Source organism: Gracilinanus agilis, chromosome 1 (assembly GCF_016433145.1).
Source record: "Gracilinanus agilis isolate LMUSP501 chromosome 1, AgileGrace, whole genome shotgun sequence".
NCBI lineage: Eukaryota > Metazoa > Chordata > Mammalia > Didelphimorphia > Didelphidae > Gracilinanus > Gracilinanus agilis.
Genome location: NC_058130.1, coordinates 50,963,724 through 50,983,645, shown reverse-complemented (window position 1 = coordinate 50,983,645; position 19,922 = coordinate 50,963,724). Strand labels below are relative to the sequence as shown.

The following is a 19,922-nucleotide window of genomic DNA, read 5'->3' as shown; positions in this document are numbered from 1 at the left end:
GGATAAGTCATTTAAATTTTCTTGTCCTCATCTGTAATCTGGGGTGGGGAATGCTGATAATTTCCAAAGTCTTTTCTGGCTCAATAGTTCTAATCTTATGGGACCAACAAATGACTTCTCTATTACTCATGGTCTTAAAGATTTTCCCAGAATATTTAAACGTCAAGTGACTTAGTGACTTGTCCAGGGTATTAGAGTTAGGAATTTTCATAGGGAGAAGATCCATGTTTTTCTAGCTTTAAGGCTTGCTTTCTATCCACTAAGTCACACTAACATCCAAGAAGACTAATAATGTTTAGTTAAAGCAGTAACTCCTTTGCCAAAATCCATCTGCTAAAAGAAAAGTCATGTACAAACTGTGAAGAAGGATACCTCCTGGCTCTAGGCTTCTTCCAAATCTTGTTTTCTTTTCAGCCTCTGCAAAGAGAGCCTTAGGACCGTATAGTTCACAATTTGCAAGATGCTAAACAATCACTCGACACATAAAGCTGAATGTTAGAGCACAGTCACGTAAGACAATTTTCAATTTTCGGCACCAGAGGTCCCGTAACAGACCCCAGTGCCTTTGTTATCTAGGGCAGATGGATGTTCAGCATCACCATTAAAGAATCATTTTCTTCCATATTTTATTCTAACTTCCATATTCAGGGAGCTAGATTTAAATGATGAAATGCAGATGGCAGCTTCCTCCATTTCCATAAAGCCTATTTCTTTAGGAGCTGAAATTCAACAGGATTTCTCGCCAGCCTCACATGCAATTCTCAAGAAAAAAACAACAACAACAACAACAAAAATCCACCTCTTCTGTTAATCTACTTACATGCCCAATGCTACACAGTCACTCATGTCTCATTAGCAAAGCTATTTGGACATCATATCTACCCTAGCCAATTTGAAGGAGTACTGGGAAAGTTCCCAGAGAAACACAATAGAACAAACAAAATTGGGCAGCTGATTTCAGCCACATAAATACCCAAGGGTTTGGATGCAAAAAGCAAATCATTACAAAATGCTCTGGGATTATTTACTTTAGGAACCATGCTTTCCCAGGTGTGGACAACTTTGGATGCTGTTTTATTCTTTTATGTACTTTAACCTATTTTATATTACTTGCTAAGAAACTTGAGAGTGAGCAGTTTCTCCCAAGTGGCCTACACACTATAGATAGCTGATTTTATCCTATGACTCCCCAAAACTACATTAGCACTTTTTTTTTTCAATAATTTTGAATTAAATAAATATATCCCATACACATTCTAAGTGAAGGGATTTGTGTGGGGTATTGTTGAAAGGTACAAATATATATGAGACACAGTCCCTGTTCTTAAGAAACTTATAATTCAGTCTCATTTCAATGAAAATTAGAAAATGGATTCTTTGTAGCTCCTCCTTTGTATATATGCTATGGACAAACAAGTATGCACTTGGTATTAGAAACTCAGAGCTCTATTGAAACCACTAGTACGGCTTAACTAGAAAGGCAACTGGGGTAATGGTTTAGTATTCAACATTTTGGGATTAGAGTTTGGAAAGATCTGGGTTTGGGGTCTGACTATTTCCTGAGAACTCTGGAATGTTCCCTTAACCTCTATATGTGTCACCCAATTCCTAAGTCATAGAGTGGTTATGATCTTAATTAGTGAAAAAAATTCCCACACTAGGTCTCCCTACTTTGATGAAATCACAGTTCCTTTAAGTTTAGGAATATGATTTTTATATTATGTCTAGAACATGAGTATAGACTCTGAAATGGGGTTAGTGATCCTTTGAGGCTGCTCAGTTCCTAAATGAGGTAACTGCATATCCTCTGAGAATTCACAATGGGTATCCTGTCAAAAACAATTAGGCCAAATCTGGTGTCATGTTAGGGGCAGACACTTACCCAAGGTGCAGGTTAACAAGATGTGCTACCTTAAGGCACTTAACTGGGTAGCAGATGGTAGGAGAACATTGTCAGCTACCTTGAACTCTAAAAACCCATGAGCAGAAAGCTGAGGACAGCTGTGATCATTAGGAACTGCTTACAGTTCAATAGCAAATGAACCACTGTGTACAGAAGAAAGCAGTTCAGGCTGTACTTTGATTTCCTAAAGGGATGATGATTGTGTAACTGTGTACCAACTCTTCTCACTAAGGAATTGCTGGGATACTTAATAAGTTTCTTCAAAACACCTAGAATGCCCACTCATTGCTACTCTTTCCTACAATCTCAAAAAAAATTAATGAGGGTATTAACATATGTTAAACTTCATTAAAATGGATTTTTGTTCTGATGACTATTTGCAACATCTCCCCCTGCTCTTCTTTGGAGTAGGAGCTAACATATCACAGGCAACTCCTTCCTAAATCATTGGCTGTGAAGCTTAAGTGAGAACCAAAAAAGTTCTGCCTGGTACATAGTAGGTTCTTAAATAAATTCTCTATCTGGGTGCAGTGGATGGCTTTGGTGGATTGAGAGAAAGGCCTAGATACGGGAGGTTTTAGGTTCAGATCTGGCCTCAGACACTTCCTAGCCCTTACAATTCTTCTGCCTTCGGACCAATACAAGGCAGAAGGTAAGGCTTTTAAAATAAATAAATAAATTCTCTGTCTGTCCATCATCTATCTTTTATCTCCAGATAAGTACTATTTTTTATTATCTTTATTATTGCTTATGAATTTATTAAGCAAATAGTTATTAGACATCTACTATGTGCTAGATGCTCTGCTAGGCACTATGTATATAACCATGAAAATAATAATTTAAGAATAGTATGATTACAATTATTAATATATTGGTCTTATTGCTAATGCTTAATTTTTATTATATATTTTTATAAATAATTATAATTAAATCTTAATTTAAGAGACTGATCTTACTTATTATACTTTTACTTTTGATTTGGGAGAAGATGAAACAAAGTTAACAGATTCCTATAATAATTCGTAATCCTTTGCTGAAGCCTACTACCTCAATGCCCTGACATTTGAATATGTGGTTTTTCACTTAGGATGGGTATTTCTTAATATTCTTTTGTTGTGTGCTACCTCTCATGCTGCCCTTCTCCTTTCTTTTCAAATGCCATACCCAAGGCCTATCAAAATAACATGGACCAGGGGCAGCTGGTTAGCTCAGTGAATTGAGAGTCAGGCCTAGAAATGGGAGGTCCTAGGTTCAAATCCAACCTCAGACACTTCCCAGCTGTGTGACCCTGGGCAAGTCACTTGACCCCCATTGCCCACTCTTACCACTCTTCCACCTATGAGCCAATACACAGAAGTTAAGGGTTTTAAAAAAATAAAATAAAAAATAACATGGACCATGTACACAAAACTCAGAAATCTTTAATTTCTTCCCCAGTTCTGTTTTACACATACACATTTAGTTTCTTAAATAGTTATTTTTTTCTCAAAGGGCTAACTTGATGAAGCCCCAATTCCCTAAATGAATACATAAGAAACCAAGTAAATGTTCTACATGTAGCATGTAAAGAGAAAGAGTGGTGTGGGGTGCAGGGGATGTTACCATCCTACCAAATATGGTAGGATCAAAAGCTAGGACAAAATGTATAGCTTGGTATAATTAGTATATATGGGGTGTGTGTTTATATAGAGACTCAGAATAGAATTCAGATTAAACAGTAGTCATAACAGGGACTGAGAATCAATATAATTGTGATACCTAAGTGAAAAATTAACAAACTCAAATGGCCACAGCCAAACTTCAATAACTCTCACATATATACATAAGACTAAGCCCGTGGGCATGACTTCACATTGAACCATTCCTTAGCATTATGTGCATTTTGCCTAAGCATTCCTTAACCTAGATGAAGATTCCATAATAGGGAACCAAAATGAGGAAAAGAGACAGAGGACAATAGAGGAAAGGCAATGGGGGTGAGATATCAATGAACTCATTCACAATGATATTATGAATGAAATAAAATATGAGTTTACCAAACTCTCCAGACATAGGGATGCATGTTTCATTCATTGGTACTTGAATTTATTTTTATCTCACAACATTTATTCATTTCAATGTTTTCTATCATCTATCTACAAATAGAGTGATAGAATAACAAATAAGACAGTCTTTCCTCTCAAAGAACTTACAGGCACAAGAAAACAAGAAATGATCTCTTCTTTTTTTCCCCTTCTATAATAGTAGGATAATTCTGTAGCCTATCCTATGTTGCAAAACCCACATTCTATACATTACAATGGTAACTCTTCAATCAGTTGTTTGACTCAATTGGATTTTGATTTATGCACTTAGGTATCTTCTAGCAGATATCATTTTCAGATACTCTGAACACCCTAGACAGAATAAGGCTTCCTTACCCAAGCTACACCTCATGCACCAATTCTACCTATAAGCATTTCACATGATCCACAGATAGCAATTCTCTTGTTCTGAGCTACACATCAGAGACTCTATATAAGCAGTTTGATGTTAAGGCATGGACATACTTTTTTACTCTAAAAATTAACTCCTGATTTGAAAATTCTGTAGGTAGATATTTTGCTTGGGCTTTTGTATTATGACCTCAAAATGAACACATAAAAATTGCCAAAGGTATTTGTGACCAGTTTATGGTCTGTTCCTCCCTGGGACCAAGCCCATGAGGAATTAAGCCACTCAGCTTTAAACTCTCTGAGGCCATATTTACTCCCTTAGGCCATTTCTTGCCCTGGAACTAAATGCTTATCAGTCACTGCTTAATAGCTCTTACTCAGACAACTCTAAAGGAATCAAGTCTACCATTACTTCTATAAAGGGCTTGTGAGTTAATTGTTTTATTATTCTACCCACCTTCTCTGTGACTCTTCTGATCTTAACCCCATTCCCTGGCTACTACTGCTCTAGAAGTCTTGTCTCCAAATAGCAGATATTAAATCTTTGAGCACAAAGACTGTATCTATTTTTGTAGCTCTGTTACTTGCCCTTAGTGTCTGGAATATAGTAAGAACTTAAGTGCTATTAATTCATTCATAAAATGAAAAGTCTTAGGTAGGTGACCTTCTTCCACTGTAAAACCTAGAGGACCATTCATAATCTTGTTGTCTTTATATTCAAATAGATTAAAAAAATACATCTCATATAATTTAACAACAAACTGAGTAAGTTATATTATGAGAAGCAGTGTTCCCATGCACGTGAATGTGTTTGAAGTAAAAGCATGTAGAAATTAACAGTATTGTAAACAAATTTATCATCTGTAAAAGCCCTGTCTCTAAGAAGTTCAAATCACTTAATAGACAGCTACTGAATGAATGACTCCTGACAATATCCCCATGAGAAGAAATGATTATATTTCTTTTGAGAGGATGACTCTTCTCTCTTTCAATGAAGGAAATGACACAATAGAAGCTAATGAAATACTTGTTTTCAGACTTGTTTTACACTGAGTTGGCTTGTTTTCTTTTTCAGTCAGGGAGGGCTGGTAGAAAAGGACAATTCCTTTGTGTCACCACTGCTTCAAAGATTTCTCATTAATCAGAAATGAAGGGGGAAGCATGAACATATGACAGAGGACTTGCTGTTGTTCTCAACCCTTCTCCTCCAAGCAACCCTATATGAAGAATGGTAATAGAAATCTGTCTCATCTTTTCTCTTAGGGACATAAAATTTGCCATAGAATCAAAAAGGAAAGCCAGTCTCCTGCTTTTTTACTTGACCTGTGTCTAGATATAAATCAAGTTATCAGATTATATATAAGCCACCCCGGTTTTCCTCATGGAAGGTGATATAGTGGAAGGAATGCAGGTCTTGAAGTCAGAAGATTTCAGTTAGAATTCTGACTATAAAATATCTTTGGGCAAGATACAGCCTCCTTATCTATAAAATGATGATTGAAGCATTTTTCCTAGATATCTCACAGAAAAAAAAAAGCATTGTTTCACAGGAAAGTGCCTTGGATAAGTGAGAACATATTGTTTATATATGCATATACTCTATGATATAATTGTTCATTCTGAGATCTATACTTTTGCAGAAGTCTTTGGGACTGTGTTTGCTGCTGCACCATCTTTATTCCACCTATAGCAATTCCCCTGTTCTGAGCTACAGACCAGAGGCTCTTTTTGGCCCATTGAAATTACCAAGGCATAGACATACTCTCTAACTCTAAAAATGGAAAGATTAAATTAACACCTGGTTTGAAAATTCTGGAGGTAGATATGTTGTTTGGGCTTTTGTATTATGCCTCTGAAATGCATGAAGGTTGCCAAATATATTTGTGATTGGATTAAAACCAGTTGATAGTCTAAAAGAACAATTGGTTATCACCTAACTCATTGCTTAATACTTTTTTCTACAATGGAACATCTCAATTTAAAGCTTTAACTCTCAAATCTAAATAAAACTAAACTGCGAATCTCTTGGATGATTGATAAGCTAAATTCCTTCAGCTGTATTCTGTGCACTGCATCTGGCAATTTTCCATTATATAAAATTTAAATCCCATAGTTTCATGTACATTATGTGCTATTTTAATTGATCTCTTTTAGATCTCCAGCCATATGCCTAATATTAGAGTATGTGGATTTGCATATAAGATTTCATTGTTTCCATTTGGCAACACACTGTCTCTAATTGTGCCAATCAACCATTTAAAACATTATAGCCCATACAGAAACCTCTACAGATATAATATGAAAATGTCTAAAATGATTCAAGATTTTTGCACACAGCACTAGTCCAACAATCTTGAGCTTTTATGGTGGCCATGATCTATAACCCCCAAGGTACTCAAAACAAAAATTCTCCAAGTATTGCACCAGTTTGCCATCATGTATGTTCCAATACTGATAATGCCAAGAGACTCTAAGTTGACATGAGGCTAGAAGTTCAAAACAAAGACAACCTTAGACATATTCCTTTATAAAATGAAATGTCAGAAGGACACCTGGGTCTCTGAGGATTCCTGATGGGCCACAAATTATTTCCTAAAAGTTGTTGTGTGGGGTTAAATTTGTGGAAAGCCACTGGAATTGTTTTTGTCCTTTATATCCTTCAAGGACTAATTAAAATGAAATGTATGTATCATACTCAATCTTCTGTATGTCTTTTGAAAAAGGTTATTTCATAACAGAATAGCATTTATTTGATGAAATGTATCCACACACATAAGAAGTTCAAAGGAAATACACTTGAAAAAATCTATAAGAAAAAAATTCATTTCACTCTTCTTATTCCCTTCCAAACAGTCTTCCTTCTCTACCACACCTTGTATTTTATAATACTTATACTTCAGTCAGGGAATGTGATGCATTGAAATGGAATGCAAGGTAGTTTCACAGACAGTAAACATGTATTATGGAATTGAAATCTACTGTGTTAGAAACATACTATGCTCTTTTGAGCACATATTTTATAGAGAGTTCCTATGAGCTTCTTTATGAGTAATATGCATTGTCTGGAAACCATTTGCTGTCCTTGGTGCTGAACTCAGTAACAGAAGACTCATGCAATATTCACTGCTTTTGACAGATGCCAAGTTTATGTCTTACAATCCAAATGATTTAGTTAAAATACATCTCTGTGGTTAGGAAGACAGTCAACTGCCAAGTATCTTTCTACAAATTAGGAATGAAACACAGATTAATGGAAAAAATGGCTCCAACACTTACACAAAACGTGGGTCATGGAAATTTTGAACTGAGAAGGATTTAGTGTTTACTGATCTCAAACTTCTATTTTATGGGTGAAGTAACAAAGAAAGAAAGAAGAAGTGATTTGCCAAAGGTAACACAGCTAATAGCAAATCAAGAAAAAGAAAACAAGGATCTTGTTTTCCATTTCAGTCTTCTTTCCACTAGGTATTTTGCCAATTGTTATGGCTAAAGTGTTTGCCTTTCTTTACAATGTTATTTTCAATAAAGCAATAATTTATCTTATACTCTTAATCTCATTAAAGTTTTACTTAAATAAGATCATGATGGCAGATTAGAAATGAAATACTTTGACATATTATCCCACTGGCATATATTTTCACTTACCTTTTCAGCTGACTGTGCAGTGCCAAAAAATATTGGAATGAAGGCAAGCCATACTATACAGGTTGTATACATAGTAAATCCAATGGGTTTGGCTTCATTAAAATTCTCTGGGACACCCCGAGTCTTGATGGCATAGACAGTACATGTAACCATAAGCAGGATACTATATCCCAAGGAACAAATGATTTGTAGATCTGTAATGTCACATTTAAGGACTCCTCTGGCTTGATCAGGATTTACTGTCTTGTGTTCATCATAATCTATAATGATATTAGGTGGGTCAACTCCAAACCAAATGAAAACACCTAGAAGTTGGACAGATATTAAACTGGAAGTAATTGCCAGTTGTGATGTTGGGCTTATTAGCCTTGGTGCTGTCACAGATTTCTTGCCTTGCTCAAATATACGATAAATGCGGTTTGTTTTAGTCAAGAGAGCAGCGTAGCTTATGCACATGCCCAAGCCCAGGAATACTCGTCTGAAGGAGCACACTGCCACATCAGGTTTTGCAATCATTAGGAAGGTAATTATATAGCAAAGAAAGATTCCGGTCAGCAGGACATAGCTGAGCTCTCTCCCTGAAGCCCGGACAATTGGTGTGTCATTGTAACGAATGAAGGTAGCCATTACAAAAATTGTGGCAATAATTCCAAGCATTGCCAAGAAAACGGGAATAACAGCCCAAGGTGAGTGCCATTCAAGTTTCACAATGGGGATATCCTGGCAGCCAGTACGATTTTCATTTGGTCGCTTATCGTAAGGACAGTGTTGACAGGTCATCTCATCTGACTGGAATTGATATCCATCACATGGCTCACAAGTCCAACAGCAGGGGATCCCTTTCTGGGTCTTTTTCCTTTCACCAGGCTTACAGGGTAAAGTGCAGACCGATGACGGAATTTCTCGTACTCCTTTGCCCCATTGCATATCATCTATCTGTAGCACACAAAAAAATATAAAGCAGAAGCAAAGGATTATATTCACATTATTTAATAGACATTGTAAGAAATACAGATAAGTTTTAAAAAAGATTAAAAAGGAACATGAGTTAAGTTTGTGAGGGACCACAGATTTTATTGTTGTTACTTTGGGACAAAAAAAGGATACATGTCAATGTATCACAATATCAGGCCAGCATGACTATGATCACCAGTATCATTTACTACAACAAATTTTAATCAACAAAAATTCATTTCAATATTAATCCTCAGAGAAAGATGAGGATCATTAATGAAATTCATTAGTGGCTAAAGGCAATTTTCTTGAGAATGTATGAACATTTTACATAAGTATTTTAAGTTAAATTACATTTAATGATAATTTTTATTTTTTACAAATTATGTCAATATACTTTAAAATATTTCTTTTCTGATATTTTGTAGTCCATATTCTTTCTCTCCCCATCACCAAGAAGGCAGAAAAATATTACTCATACATATATTATCTTATAATACATATTTCTGTATTCATCATGTCAAAGAAAATGCTTACCTTTGAGAACATTTCATGGAGGAACTAAAGTAAAGAATGTTATACTTGAATTTGCATTTGGACACTGTTCCTTCTAAAGTTTTGGATATCCTTTTTTATCTCAGGATTAATGTGGTATGTAAATTAACAAGTGCAAAGTTGTTCAAAGATACTGAAGCTGAATTTGACTCTTACAATTTAAGAGGAAGCTTACTACTTTTATTGAAGACATTACAAAAATCCAGCATGGAAATAAAGTTATGAAATCTAGATATAAAAACAAATCTTGTGTATAACCAGACATTTCTGCTAACACCACTATATTATTTGTTATGTTTGTAATAACAGGGATGTTGGGAAGCTGATGGACTGGCCTGGGCTAGGAGTCTGCAAGACTCCCTCTCCTCCACAAACAAGCTTGAGTGAGTAGGGAGGGGGTAAGGTATTCCTTGCTCTCAAACCCTTCCTTCCAAGCAGTTGGTTTTCAGTTGAAAATGGAGACATGTCAGTATGTCTTCAAGCAAGATTCAGCAAAGGCAAATCTTTAATGATGTTCCCTTTCTCAAACTTATATTCCTCACAGGTCTGATTGAGGGACAAAGGAGAAGTTTGATTTCTTGATGTTAAGGACTGAGAAGGATCTGACTTCTTTGACTGGCAACTGACAGGAACCAAGCTTAATGGCTGCAGTGAGTATCCCCAAATAATACCCAGTCATTGCTACTGAAGATAAAGCTTATATTGATAAAAAAAAGAAAGGAAGGCAGGGAGGGGTATCAAGGATATGGATAAACTGGGAAACCCTGATCAGTTGTGTAGAAACTGCGCCCCCCAAGGAGGGAGTGGCAGACTTTTAGCTAACTTGCCCTCAAATCTAATAGTAATTACTCCTAATATCTAAATAACTAAATGAATAATAAAATGTTATTGTAATGAAGGTCTAATTTCACTAGACAGGCAAACTCCTGAATAGAAACCACAATAGCTTTTGCCACTATGGTCTCCCAGGCAAACCCCAAACCAGGAAAAGCAAGCAGAAAGACCTGCTCCTCTCAACCCCCAGGAATCAACTGTTTAACTCCTTTACCACTGTCCCCTCACCCAGAGTTCTCCAGGGGAGGGGTCCCCTGGAATTCTGGGTGAGGCTTGACCCTATATCCTATAGGAATTCCACCCTGCCATCTTCTATAATACATATTTGCCATGAAGAATCAAGACATACTGAAAGATTAAATTCATATATAAAGAGGGTTCTAGTCTTGAGAACTCTAGACCCATTACACAAGTCTTGGGATTTCTTGCACTCATTCCCTTCCTCTGCCATCCCATTGTTCTTTTCTTTAATTCCCCAGAGCTTATAGTGGAAGAGGAAGTGAACAGAATTGCTATTATGATCTCCCTGACACTAAGCCAGAAAAAGCAGGGAAATAAGTATAATTGGGTTGGGGAAGGCAAATACCATTAAATTCTCGGGATATAGGGAAAGGGTCTTCCAGAACACTATTAGGTAGCTACTGTCATAGACATATAAAGCTACTAAGTCAAAGCCCAGGTATAAAAGATCCCCAAACAATCAGATGAAAAATAAGAAAAGTGAAAAGATACACTCCAGTATAATTACTTTACACAATCAATACCACTCAGAGATGTGACTAATTTTCATGTAGATGGACTTCATATGGAACTAATATGGAGCTGAGCCAGGAAGAGGAGAAGCTGTCACATATCAGGAACCTATCTAAAGGTTGGTGGAAAGGTTGAATGGCTACTAACTGAATTAATCATATAAGCATACTACCAAGATCCATTGATTTGCTGGAGGATTCCTGGGGCCCAGAAATTTGAACCATTTGCTGCACACTATCAAATAATTAAATAAGGAAGCAAAATACATATTGTGGCAAAATAGGAAAACTCATTTTGGTAATCAGCAGAGACAGTACAAAAAGAAGGTTAACTACAGGTTACTTATACCCTGTATATGTGTGTATGTATGTATATGTGTGTGTGCTTGTGCACTTCTCTCCCCGAGATAATTGCTCCATGATCCCCATTATTCTCACATTTTGCTTCAAGTGATGATTACTCAGTCCTTTCTGACTAGCATCTGTACCAATTTCCATCCTACCTCCCCTAATTTTTTTGCCACACGTGGAAAATATTCCCAGTTACACTTAAGTATGCAATGAATCTTTTGTGTTTTTGAGGAAAGCCAATAATGGAGCCAAATAAGTGGATTTCTTATGGTTTTAATTTGTCTGGAATTCAATAAGCTGACTGTATAGTTTTGCATCTCATAGTTATGAAGTAGTCTGAGAGAAATACATTCAATAACATCAAGAGAAAAATTATATTTTTTTTATTTAAAATATTTTTCCATGGTTACAGGATTCATGACACTCCTCCCCCCTCTGCCTTTCCTTTCTGTTCCCAGAGCTGACGAGCAGTTCCACTGGGTTATACATATATCATTGTTCAAAAACCCATTTCCATGTTATTAATATTTGCAGTAGTTATCTTTTAATGCCAAAACCCCAATCATATCCCTGTCGAACTACATGATTGATCATATGTTTTTCTTCTGTGTTTCTGCTCCCACAGTTCTTTCTTTGGAGGTAGATAGCATGCTTTTTCACAAGTTCTTTTGGATTTTCCTGGGTCATTGCATTGTGCTAATAGAGAAGTCCATTATGTTCGATTGTGTCACAATGTCAGTCTCTGTGTACAATGTTCTCCTGGTTCTGCTCCTTTCCCTCTGCATCAATTCTTGGAGGTCATTCCTGCTAACATGGAATTCTTCCAGTTCATCATTCCTTTCAGCACAATAGTATTCCATCACCATCATATATATCACAATTTATTCAGCCAATCCCCAATCAAGGGACACCCCTTCATTTTCCAATTTTTTTGCCACTAAAAATAGCATGATTATAAATGTTTTTGTACACATATATTTTTTCCTTATTATCTCTTTGGGGTACAAACCCAGCAATGGGTCAAAGGGTAGGCAGTCTTTTAAAGCCCTTTGTGCATAGTTCCAAATTGTCTTCCAGAATGGTTGGACCAATTCACAACAGCACCAGCAGGTTATTAGTACTTAATTTTGCCATATCACCTCCAACATTTATTATTTTGCTTTACGGTCATATTGGCCAGTCTTCTAGGTATAAGGTGGTACCTCAGAGGTGTTTTTATTTGCATTTCTCTAATTAGGAGGGATTTAGAAAATTTGAAAAAATATATTTTTAATAATCGTAGAATGCTGTCATCTCATTAGGATTTCAGTATTGTCACCTTCACCTTAATTCTATAAAAGTTCCCAAGTTGAATACAAGAAGCTCAAATCTTATTACCATTTACTCATATTCAAATAATATTCCAGTTTGCTGTTTCAGGCAATTGTGTGTGGGAATGTGGAAAAGAAACTGGGTTTAGAATTTAGGAATCATACACACACACACACACACACACACACACACACACACACACACACGCACGCACTGAACTTGTGATTTATTGGTATAGGGAAATCCCAGTGAGGAAATTCCTGGATCATTTCAGATCCACATCTTTTCTGAGACGTAGTTTTATAAAGTTGCTCAGGGTGAGAGGGAGGCTAAGTGATTTGCTCAGGGTCAGACAGACAGCATGGGTCAGAAGCATGTCTTAAAACCCTGTCTTCTAGATTTTAAACCAGTTTTCCATCCATGATGCCATGTATTCTTGAAGATGATAAAACAGCATAGCCTAGTGAATTTCTAATTCAAATTTAACAAGGACCCAAAGAAGCTTCTGCTTGTAAACTCATTTGCCATAAAAAACTTGATCAGAATTAATTAATCTAATATAGTATAAAATAAAATAATTTCATCCTTTCATTATTATTTTCAAGATATTAAATCATTAACAATATATTTCTAAACTCATAAAATTAAAGAATTAAGGAAGAATTGATGAGTTGTGACTATAACAGAAATGGTTAAAATAAAGAAAAAGATTGCAAAATATTATTAACATAAATGTTTTCAAAGGGGGGCAGCTGGGTAGCTCAGTGGATTGAGAGCCAAGCCTAGAGACGGGAGGGAGGTCCTAGGTTCAAATCCGGCCTCAGACACTTCCCAGCTGTGTGACCCTGGACAAGTCACTTGACCCCCATTGCCTACCCTTACCACTCTTCCACCTATAAGTCAATACACAGAAGTTAAGGGTTTAAAATAAAAAAAAATTTCAAAGGTCAAATAAAAGGTCTTGTTTAGATATACCATGAAAAAATAAAAGAAAAAAATCTACAGAAAAAAATTCATCATCTAAGAGAAAATCCTCTGTTTTCAGCAGTAGGGAAAACTAATGTGTCAGATGATTAAACCTGATCTATGGGAATAAATGGAGAGCTCACCCAAATATAAAAACAAATTAGCATTACACATAATATTTTATAGCCAATTTTGAATGTTGCCAGCTCACTCTTTTCTCTCTGAGAAAATAAAAGACCCAGCTTTGCAAATCAGCTTTTATTTTTCCTTTCCAACTTATCAAAGTGGATAGGAAAACTGTATTCACAAACATTATATTGAATGATTACTTAATTTGTTTTCAATTTTCATTTAAAGCAGATCTTCACTCAATTTAATTGTATGTATTAAAATCACAAAGCTCCCCCATGCTCTAAAATGTACACAAAATAATCTATTTTTTTTGCCAGAAATACAAATTTATGTGTATTTAGGCTATATAAATATACACAAACACATATACTACTGAGGAGATAAAAATGTGGGCCCCATAAAATATTTTCAATCCCTTTTTGTTATGGGAATTTAAAGATGACTTGGGTAATTGTGCTTCATATTTGAATTTGAGAGGCAGCAAGAACAGTTAGAGAAAGAGCCAGCATTGAAGCCAAGATCTGAGAGTAAGTCCTGGCTCTGATACATTTTACCTATGTAATTCTTTCCATGATTACTAACTTATTAATGCTTTTGGCAACTCTCTATGAATACAAGTTGTAGAAAGGTACTTTTCATTGGTAAAAGTTTTTTTTTTGTTTCTTTGTTTTAAACCTCGATAATCCCTAAACCAATAAAATTATGAGTCTGATCACCAGCCCTACTTGTATGTCTAAAGACACTTCATTACCTCAGTGGACTGGTGAGTATAGCAATGAGGGATCTCACTCCACAAGTACAGATCACAAGCCATATGGACCTTTTCATCTTGTGCTTTATTGCCCGTGTTTTTTTCTATAAATCCTCAGTAATAGATCTGCTCAGTGCTGGAGACTTTCCTCTGATTCCTTTAATAAGCAATTACTGAGGGGTTCTGAGTAGGTGAGTGACATGGACCAGATCAGTGCAGAGTAAGATGAGTTTGACATTAACTGAAGGACTGATTGAAGGGGGACGAAAATGGGTGCAAGGAAACTAGTCCAGAGGCCAATGCAATCATTCTGCCTCTTTGCAATACTCCAGGATGTTGGCAAATGGGGACCTGATCTAAAAGGGTGAAATGCAATATACACACAGAATATCTTAGGGCCTGTGTGCAGGAATCTGGCCAGCTGCCTAAGGGACATTGCCCAGGTTCAGAGAATTACTTGCTGATATATACAATCATCTTTAGTGTCAACATGTCCCCAAAAGGTTTTACCATGGAATGGAGGTTTTTAGCCTGAGATTTGTGAATATATATTTTATCATATATAAATATATACATATTTATATATGATAAGTTTATTTCAATATAATTGGGTTCATAGGTAATAAAATTATGTGTTGGTTCTCACACACACAAATACACATGTTAAGAACTTTGGTTTATAATAATTCAAGGACCAAGTTTATATTCATTTTTTCATCATAAATAGAATGAGTCTAGAAGATGTTTAGATATCTAGATATAAAATATTCTTTTAGTAATTTTGTTTTTTAAAAATGAACATAATTATTTCTAATTTGAAGTCTTTTCCTTAATTCTGTTTTTCTCAGAGTATCATTCAGAGTGAATGATATTAATCAACTTAAGAGCTTTTAAACAGTTTTCTAGATTTGGCCATAACAAATGTAACTATTCTCAGACAATATAAGCATGTACCCTCCTCCAATCTCTTGAGGTATGTGTATGGGGGGGTCTACCAACCCCCTCCCAGCCCACACAGGTATGTTTTTGAATTTTTCCAATGGGAATAAATATCTTTACTACAGATCTGTATGTTTGTTTGGCTTAAATTTTGAGTTTCTAGGGTAGAGTACAAAAGTATATAATAAGGCATTTTAATGTCATTTCCATTAATAAAATCACATTAGTTTCTTATGTTAAGCAATTTGACATGGCTAAGATCTTTGGGGATAAGAGGTTTCTTTTTTAGAGTCCTCTAGCTATAGGTGATAAGAATATTGGAACAGCTATACCTGAAGTGGACACTGTCAGATCATTTTTCCACAAGGATTGATTTCAGAGATAACAGCTAAGGAAGCAAGATTAAAAGCAAGGCTGGTGATCTTGGTGAGGGGTGGAAGTAGAGGGTCAGTTATTTACAAAGATCTTGATCTGAGATTCTTAGGCTGTTTTGTAAGAATGAGGCAAGCCCAACATTTTTGGAAAAACTGCCATAAAATGTTGGAGGAAGAAGAGCCAAGTGACCTTTGGAAGAGCCGAGATTTCTGGGAAAGGAAAACCTGACCAGGGGCTTTTGAGGGGTTGGAGTTGGAGAGTAAGGACTTTAAATCTAGCTGGAAGATTCTCTGAAGTGGCCATCGGGTTTTTTCTGACCTGCACCCAGGTCATCTTGTCTTCCCTACATTCACTCATACCATCAACAGAGATTAACTGAGTTTAGGGTTACTGGACTTCCTTTGGGGAAGCCATTCCCTGAGCCTCACTTGCCTTGAACTTGGTTGGGCAGTATCCCACCTGGACTTATAACAACCATAGTTTATAGGAATATTATTAGCGAGGTTTGGAAAGAAGAAGCTCTGGTTGAGGGACAACTTGACTCACCTTTGGGTCTGAAGCTTGGTGGGGACTTGCCAGAGTGATGGACCTTGGTTTAGGGATACCTGTACCCCATCTTTTCCTGCTTATAACCTAGCTTTATTCCCCCTACCCTAGTTGTTCTTGATTAAATACCCAAGTACCTTCAAGATCAGATCTGTGTTGGTTCTACTGGGGGAGACTGAAAGGAAGGGAGTGAAATAGCATAGGCAGGCTGATCTCCATTTTGAGTCTGCCCCCCCCGCTATGAGCAAAGAGGGGTTTCTATGTTCCCCGACCTACACCAACATTCAATTGGGGTATCACTCACTTCCCCTTAAGGGAATATCATTCCTTCAACCTCTCAATGGTGGCACACCCTTCAAGGATTCCCTTTTCTCCAAGAGGACATCATTTTTGTCTCCCAGTAATAGGGGTGGCAGTGATGGAGGAGGTGAATTCCATCCTTCTCCAGCTTGTCCTTTTTTTTTTTTTTTTTTTTTTCTTTTTTTAGGCAATGAGGATCAAGTGACTTGCCCAGGGTCACACAGCTGGGAAGTGTCTGAGGTCACATTTGAACCTAGGACCTCCTCTCTCTAGGCCTGGCTCTTAATCCACTGAGCTACCCAGCTGCCCCCTGCTCCAGCTTGTTCTTAATTACATTCCCTTCCTTCTAAACACAGCCCCCCTTTACAGTTTCCATTATTATTTGAAGGAAAGTTGTGGTTCAGGGACTTTGGCTTGCCTGACACATGCTAATTCACTTATTTCCTCTGAGATTTTTGTGGAGTCAATACCAATTCTCTTCTCATCCCTCTTTTGGCCACATTTTTGCATATTAGCATCTCCTAAATTCCCCTTAAGCAATTCTATGGAACATTTCATTGGATCACTTATTAAGAGCTAGTAATGATTCCAAAGGCCATCTATTTGGCTCCCTAACTTAACAGATGAAGAAACAGAAAATCAAGGAGGTTAAGTGACTTTCCAAGAACATCATATTAAAAAGCAGAATTTGAACCCAGATCCTATAAATCCATGGTATCACACTGTAAAAAGGAATTCTTCATTCCTTTTTTTTAATTTAATGGAGGACCTGGAGGTCCTCTTACCACAGAGATATGTAGGGATTAACCAGCCCAAAGAGAAGGGAAGTAGAAAACATAGAGATAGGAAGTGAGGTAGGAAAATGGGATAAAAGGCTGCCAGCATCACTTTGGCAGGCTTGCAATTGCTGAGAGTTAGGGCTGGCAGTTGTGGGAAGTTGGCTGCTGGGTGAGTTGGTTGTTGGGGGTTGGTTGCTGATGGTGTGGGTTGGTGATTAGTTGGTGGTTGGCTGGCTTACAATTGCTGGAATATAAAGGCAGGCCTGAGTTTACTGAGAGGCCTTTTGGCAATAGCCTTTAGAGGGCTTTTTGCCTTTTCAGTTTTGTGCTTTTGGTTTGGGCCTTTAGTGTTTTTTTTCCCTTCCTTGAAATTTTTGCATGGTGGCTGGTCTTCATTGATCGACCTAATTGGGGTTAGATTAAATACTGATTGTGCTGGTTTTGATTGGGCTGGAATGGGTTGGAATTTTGTGAGGCATTTATTATTAGCCGTAGTTATAGGCAGTTATAGATAAATATAGGCAGTTTTAGACAGTAATTATGGCAGTTATAGATAGTTATAGGATAACTAGTATAGACATTAGGAAAATTTCTTTCTCTACCTCTTTTCTATATTTCCCTCCTTTACTATATTCATTTTATGATATTCTTTTCCTATCTATTTTAATAAAACTAAATTGTTAATTGTAAAAATCTGCTAGAAGTTTTCTTTTCTCTCACTTAAAGGGATAATATTAATTTACAACTCTACTATATTCTCATTAAAACTTAAGTTATTAAAAGCTGCTCTCTTATTTTGTCAAAACTCCTCATTTAACCCTTATAACAACACTATTTCTTGTTTCCTTCTGTTTGAGAAAATAATATTTTTAAACATCTTTTACAAATCCTTGAATCATATCCCAGTTGTATGTTCTAATTCATAAAAGGGACTTCTTTGGCAATATGATTATTTAAATGTTTTGGAAACTCTTGCCAAGAATAATTAGTAATTGTATTGTGATTTATAATTTGATAGAATTTTATATGCATTATTTTAAATGATCATTGCAACTTTTTTTTGAGTTGAGCAGTGTAAGGGCCAGAATTTAAAGGGTAAAAACAAAAGAGTTTGACTAAATTTATAAGGTTGTGGTCACCAGGAATTATTACTCATTTCCAAATGATTTTTATGGTAATTTATTTACAAAAGGAGAAAGAGTGAAAGTAACAAAATCAGAGAGAGTAGATATTTATTCCAGCCCAGTCTGAAAAAGGCAGGGCTTAAGATGCCTTAGTAAAAGGTAAATTAAACAAGGGTTTTAACCACGAGGCCTCCTCCCAGATGAGGGGTCTCTCTAGAGGCTGGTACCTCAAGAACAAGTCAGGAAAAGGAAGTCAGCCTTTTTCACTCACCCACATGGTAGTTCTAAGGGAACATAGAAAAGCAGTCCAAGGTTCTCAGCCAGAGCTCCTCCAGAGTTAAGTTGAAGGTGAAACACCTCCCTCACAGGAAGTTCTTGCCACTTTGAAAAGCCATTCCTTTCATTACATCCTGTGCCTTCCCTCCACTTCATGTGGTCAAATTCTAGCTACAGCTTTGCTCAGGTCTGCCCAGGGGACAGTCAGTCAATTCTGATTTGTCACTCATTATCACACGTGGGTCACAGACATATATAAATGGGGTGTCTATGCTTCTGTTGATTAAATCTAACAATGGGCAGGACAGAGTTAATCTCATCTTCATAGTAGTAAAATCTTATTATTTTACAAATGACAAAATTAAACTCAGAGGGGAAAAGTAACTTGTCTGATGATACATTCCAATTTTGATTCTTAGTCTAAGGTTCTTTCCACTATGCTAATTGCCATGAAAAAGTTGAAACTATTTTTCTACCCAATTCTTTCCCATTTCTGCTATTGGTATTGATGAACATATTGATGTGATAAAATATTATTTTACATATGTACATTTAAGGGACATATATTCATAGTGGGGAAGAAGAAGGAGATATTCATTTGATTATGGAAGTCCTTTCCTTAGTGTTCTAAGGACATGTTGAAATCCTTGGGATCCTTTGTCCCCTTTTCTCAATTGGAATTGTTTCTTTCCTCTAGTTTCTGACTAGACACTTACTTGTGAAAAACTATTAGTCAGATAAGCTTTCTTCAGATACATGCCTGGCACACGAAGAAATATTAGGACATGGTTCCAATGAGACAGTTCTTCAGTCTTTGAAATAAGATTTGATTTGCTGTTTGAAATTAGTTTATCCCATGTAAGTGAGGGACTAGGATCTTTGAACATTAAACCAAACACAGCAAAGATTCATTGTAAATGAGCCCATCAGTCTTCCCTTATACTGATCTGCTCCTCCCACCTTTCCTTTATTCCTGGACATTTTCTACATGCAA

General features: G+C 36.4%; 1 protein-coding gene across 2 annotated transcripts in view; it reads right to left on the bottom strand.

The window, feature by feature from the left end:
* GRM7 (glutamate metabotropic receptor 7) overlaps positions 1-19,922 on the bottom strand; it is a 903,481-nt gene that overhangs the window by 155,109 nt on the left and 728,450 nt on the right. For both annotated transcript variants that reach the window (XM_044656830.1, XM_044656831.1), the window contains exon 8: positions 7,984-8,919. In XM_044656830.1, coding sequence (XP_044512765.1) covers positions 7,984-8,919 — 936 coding nt within the window. The remainder of the gene's footprint in view (positions 1-7,983; positions 8,920-19,922) is intronic.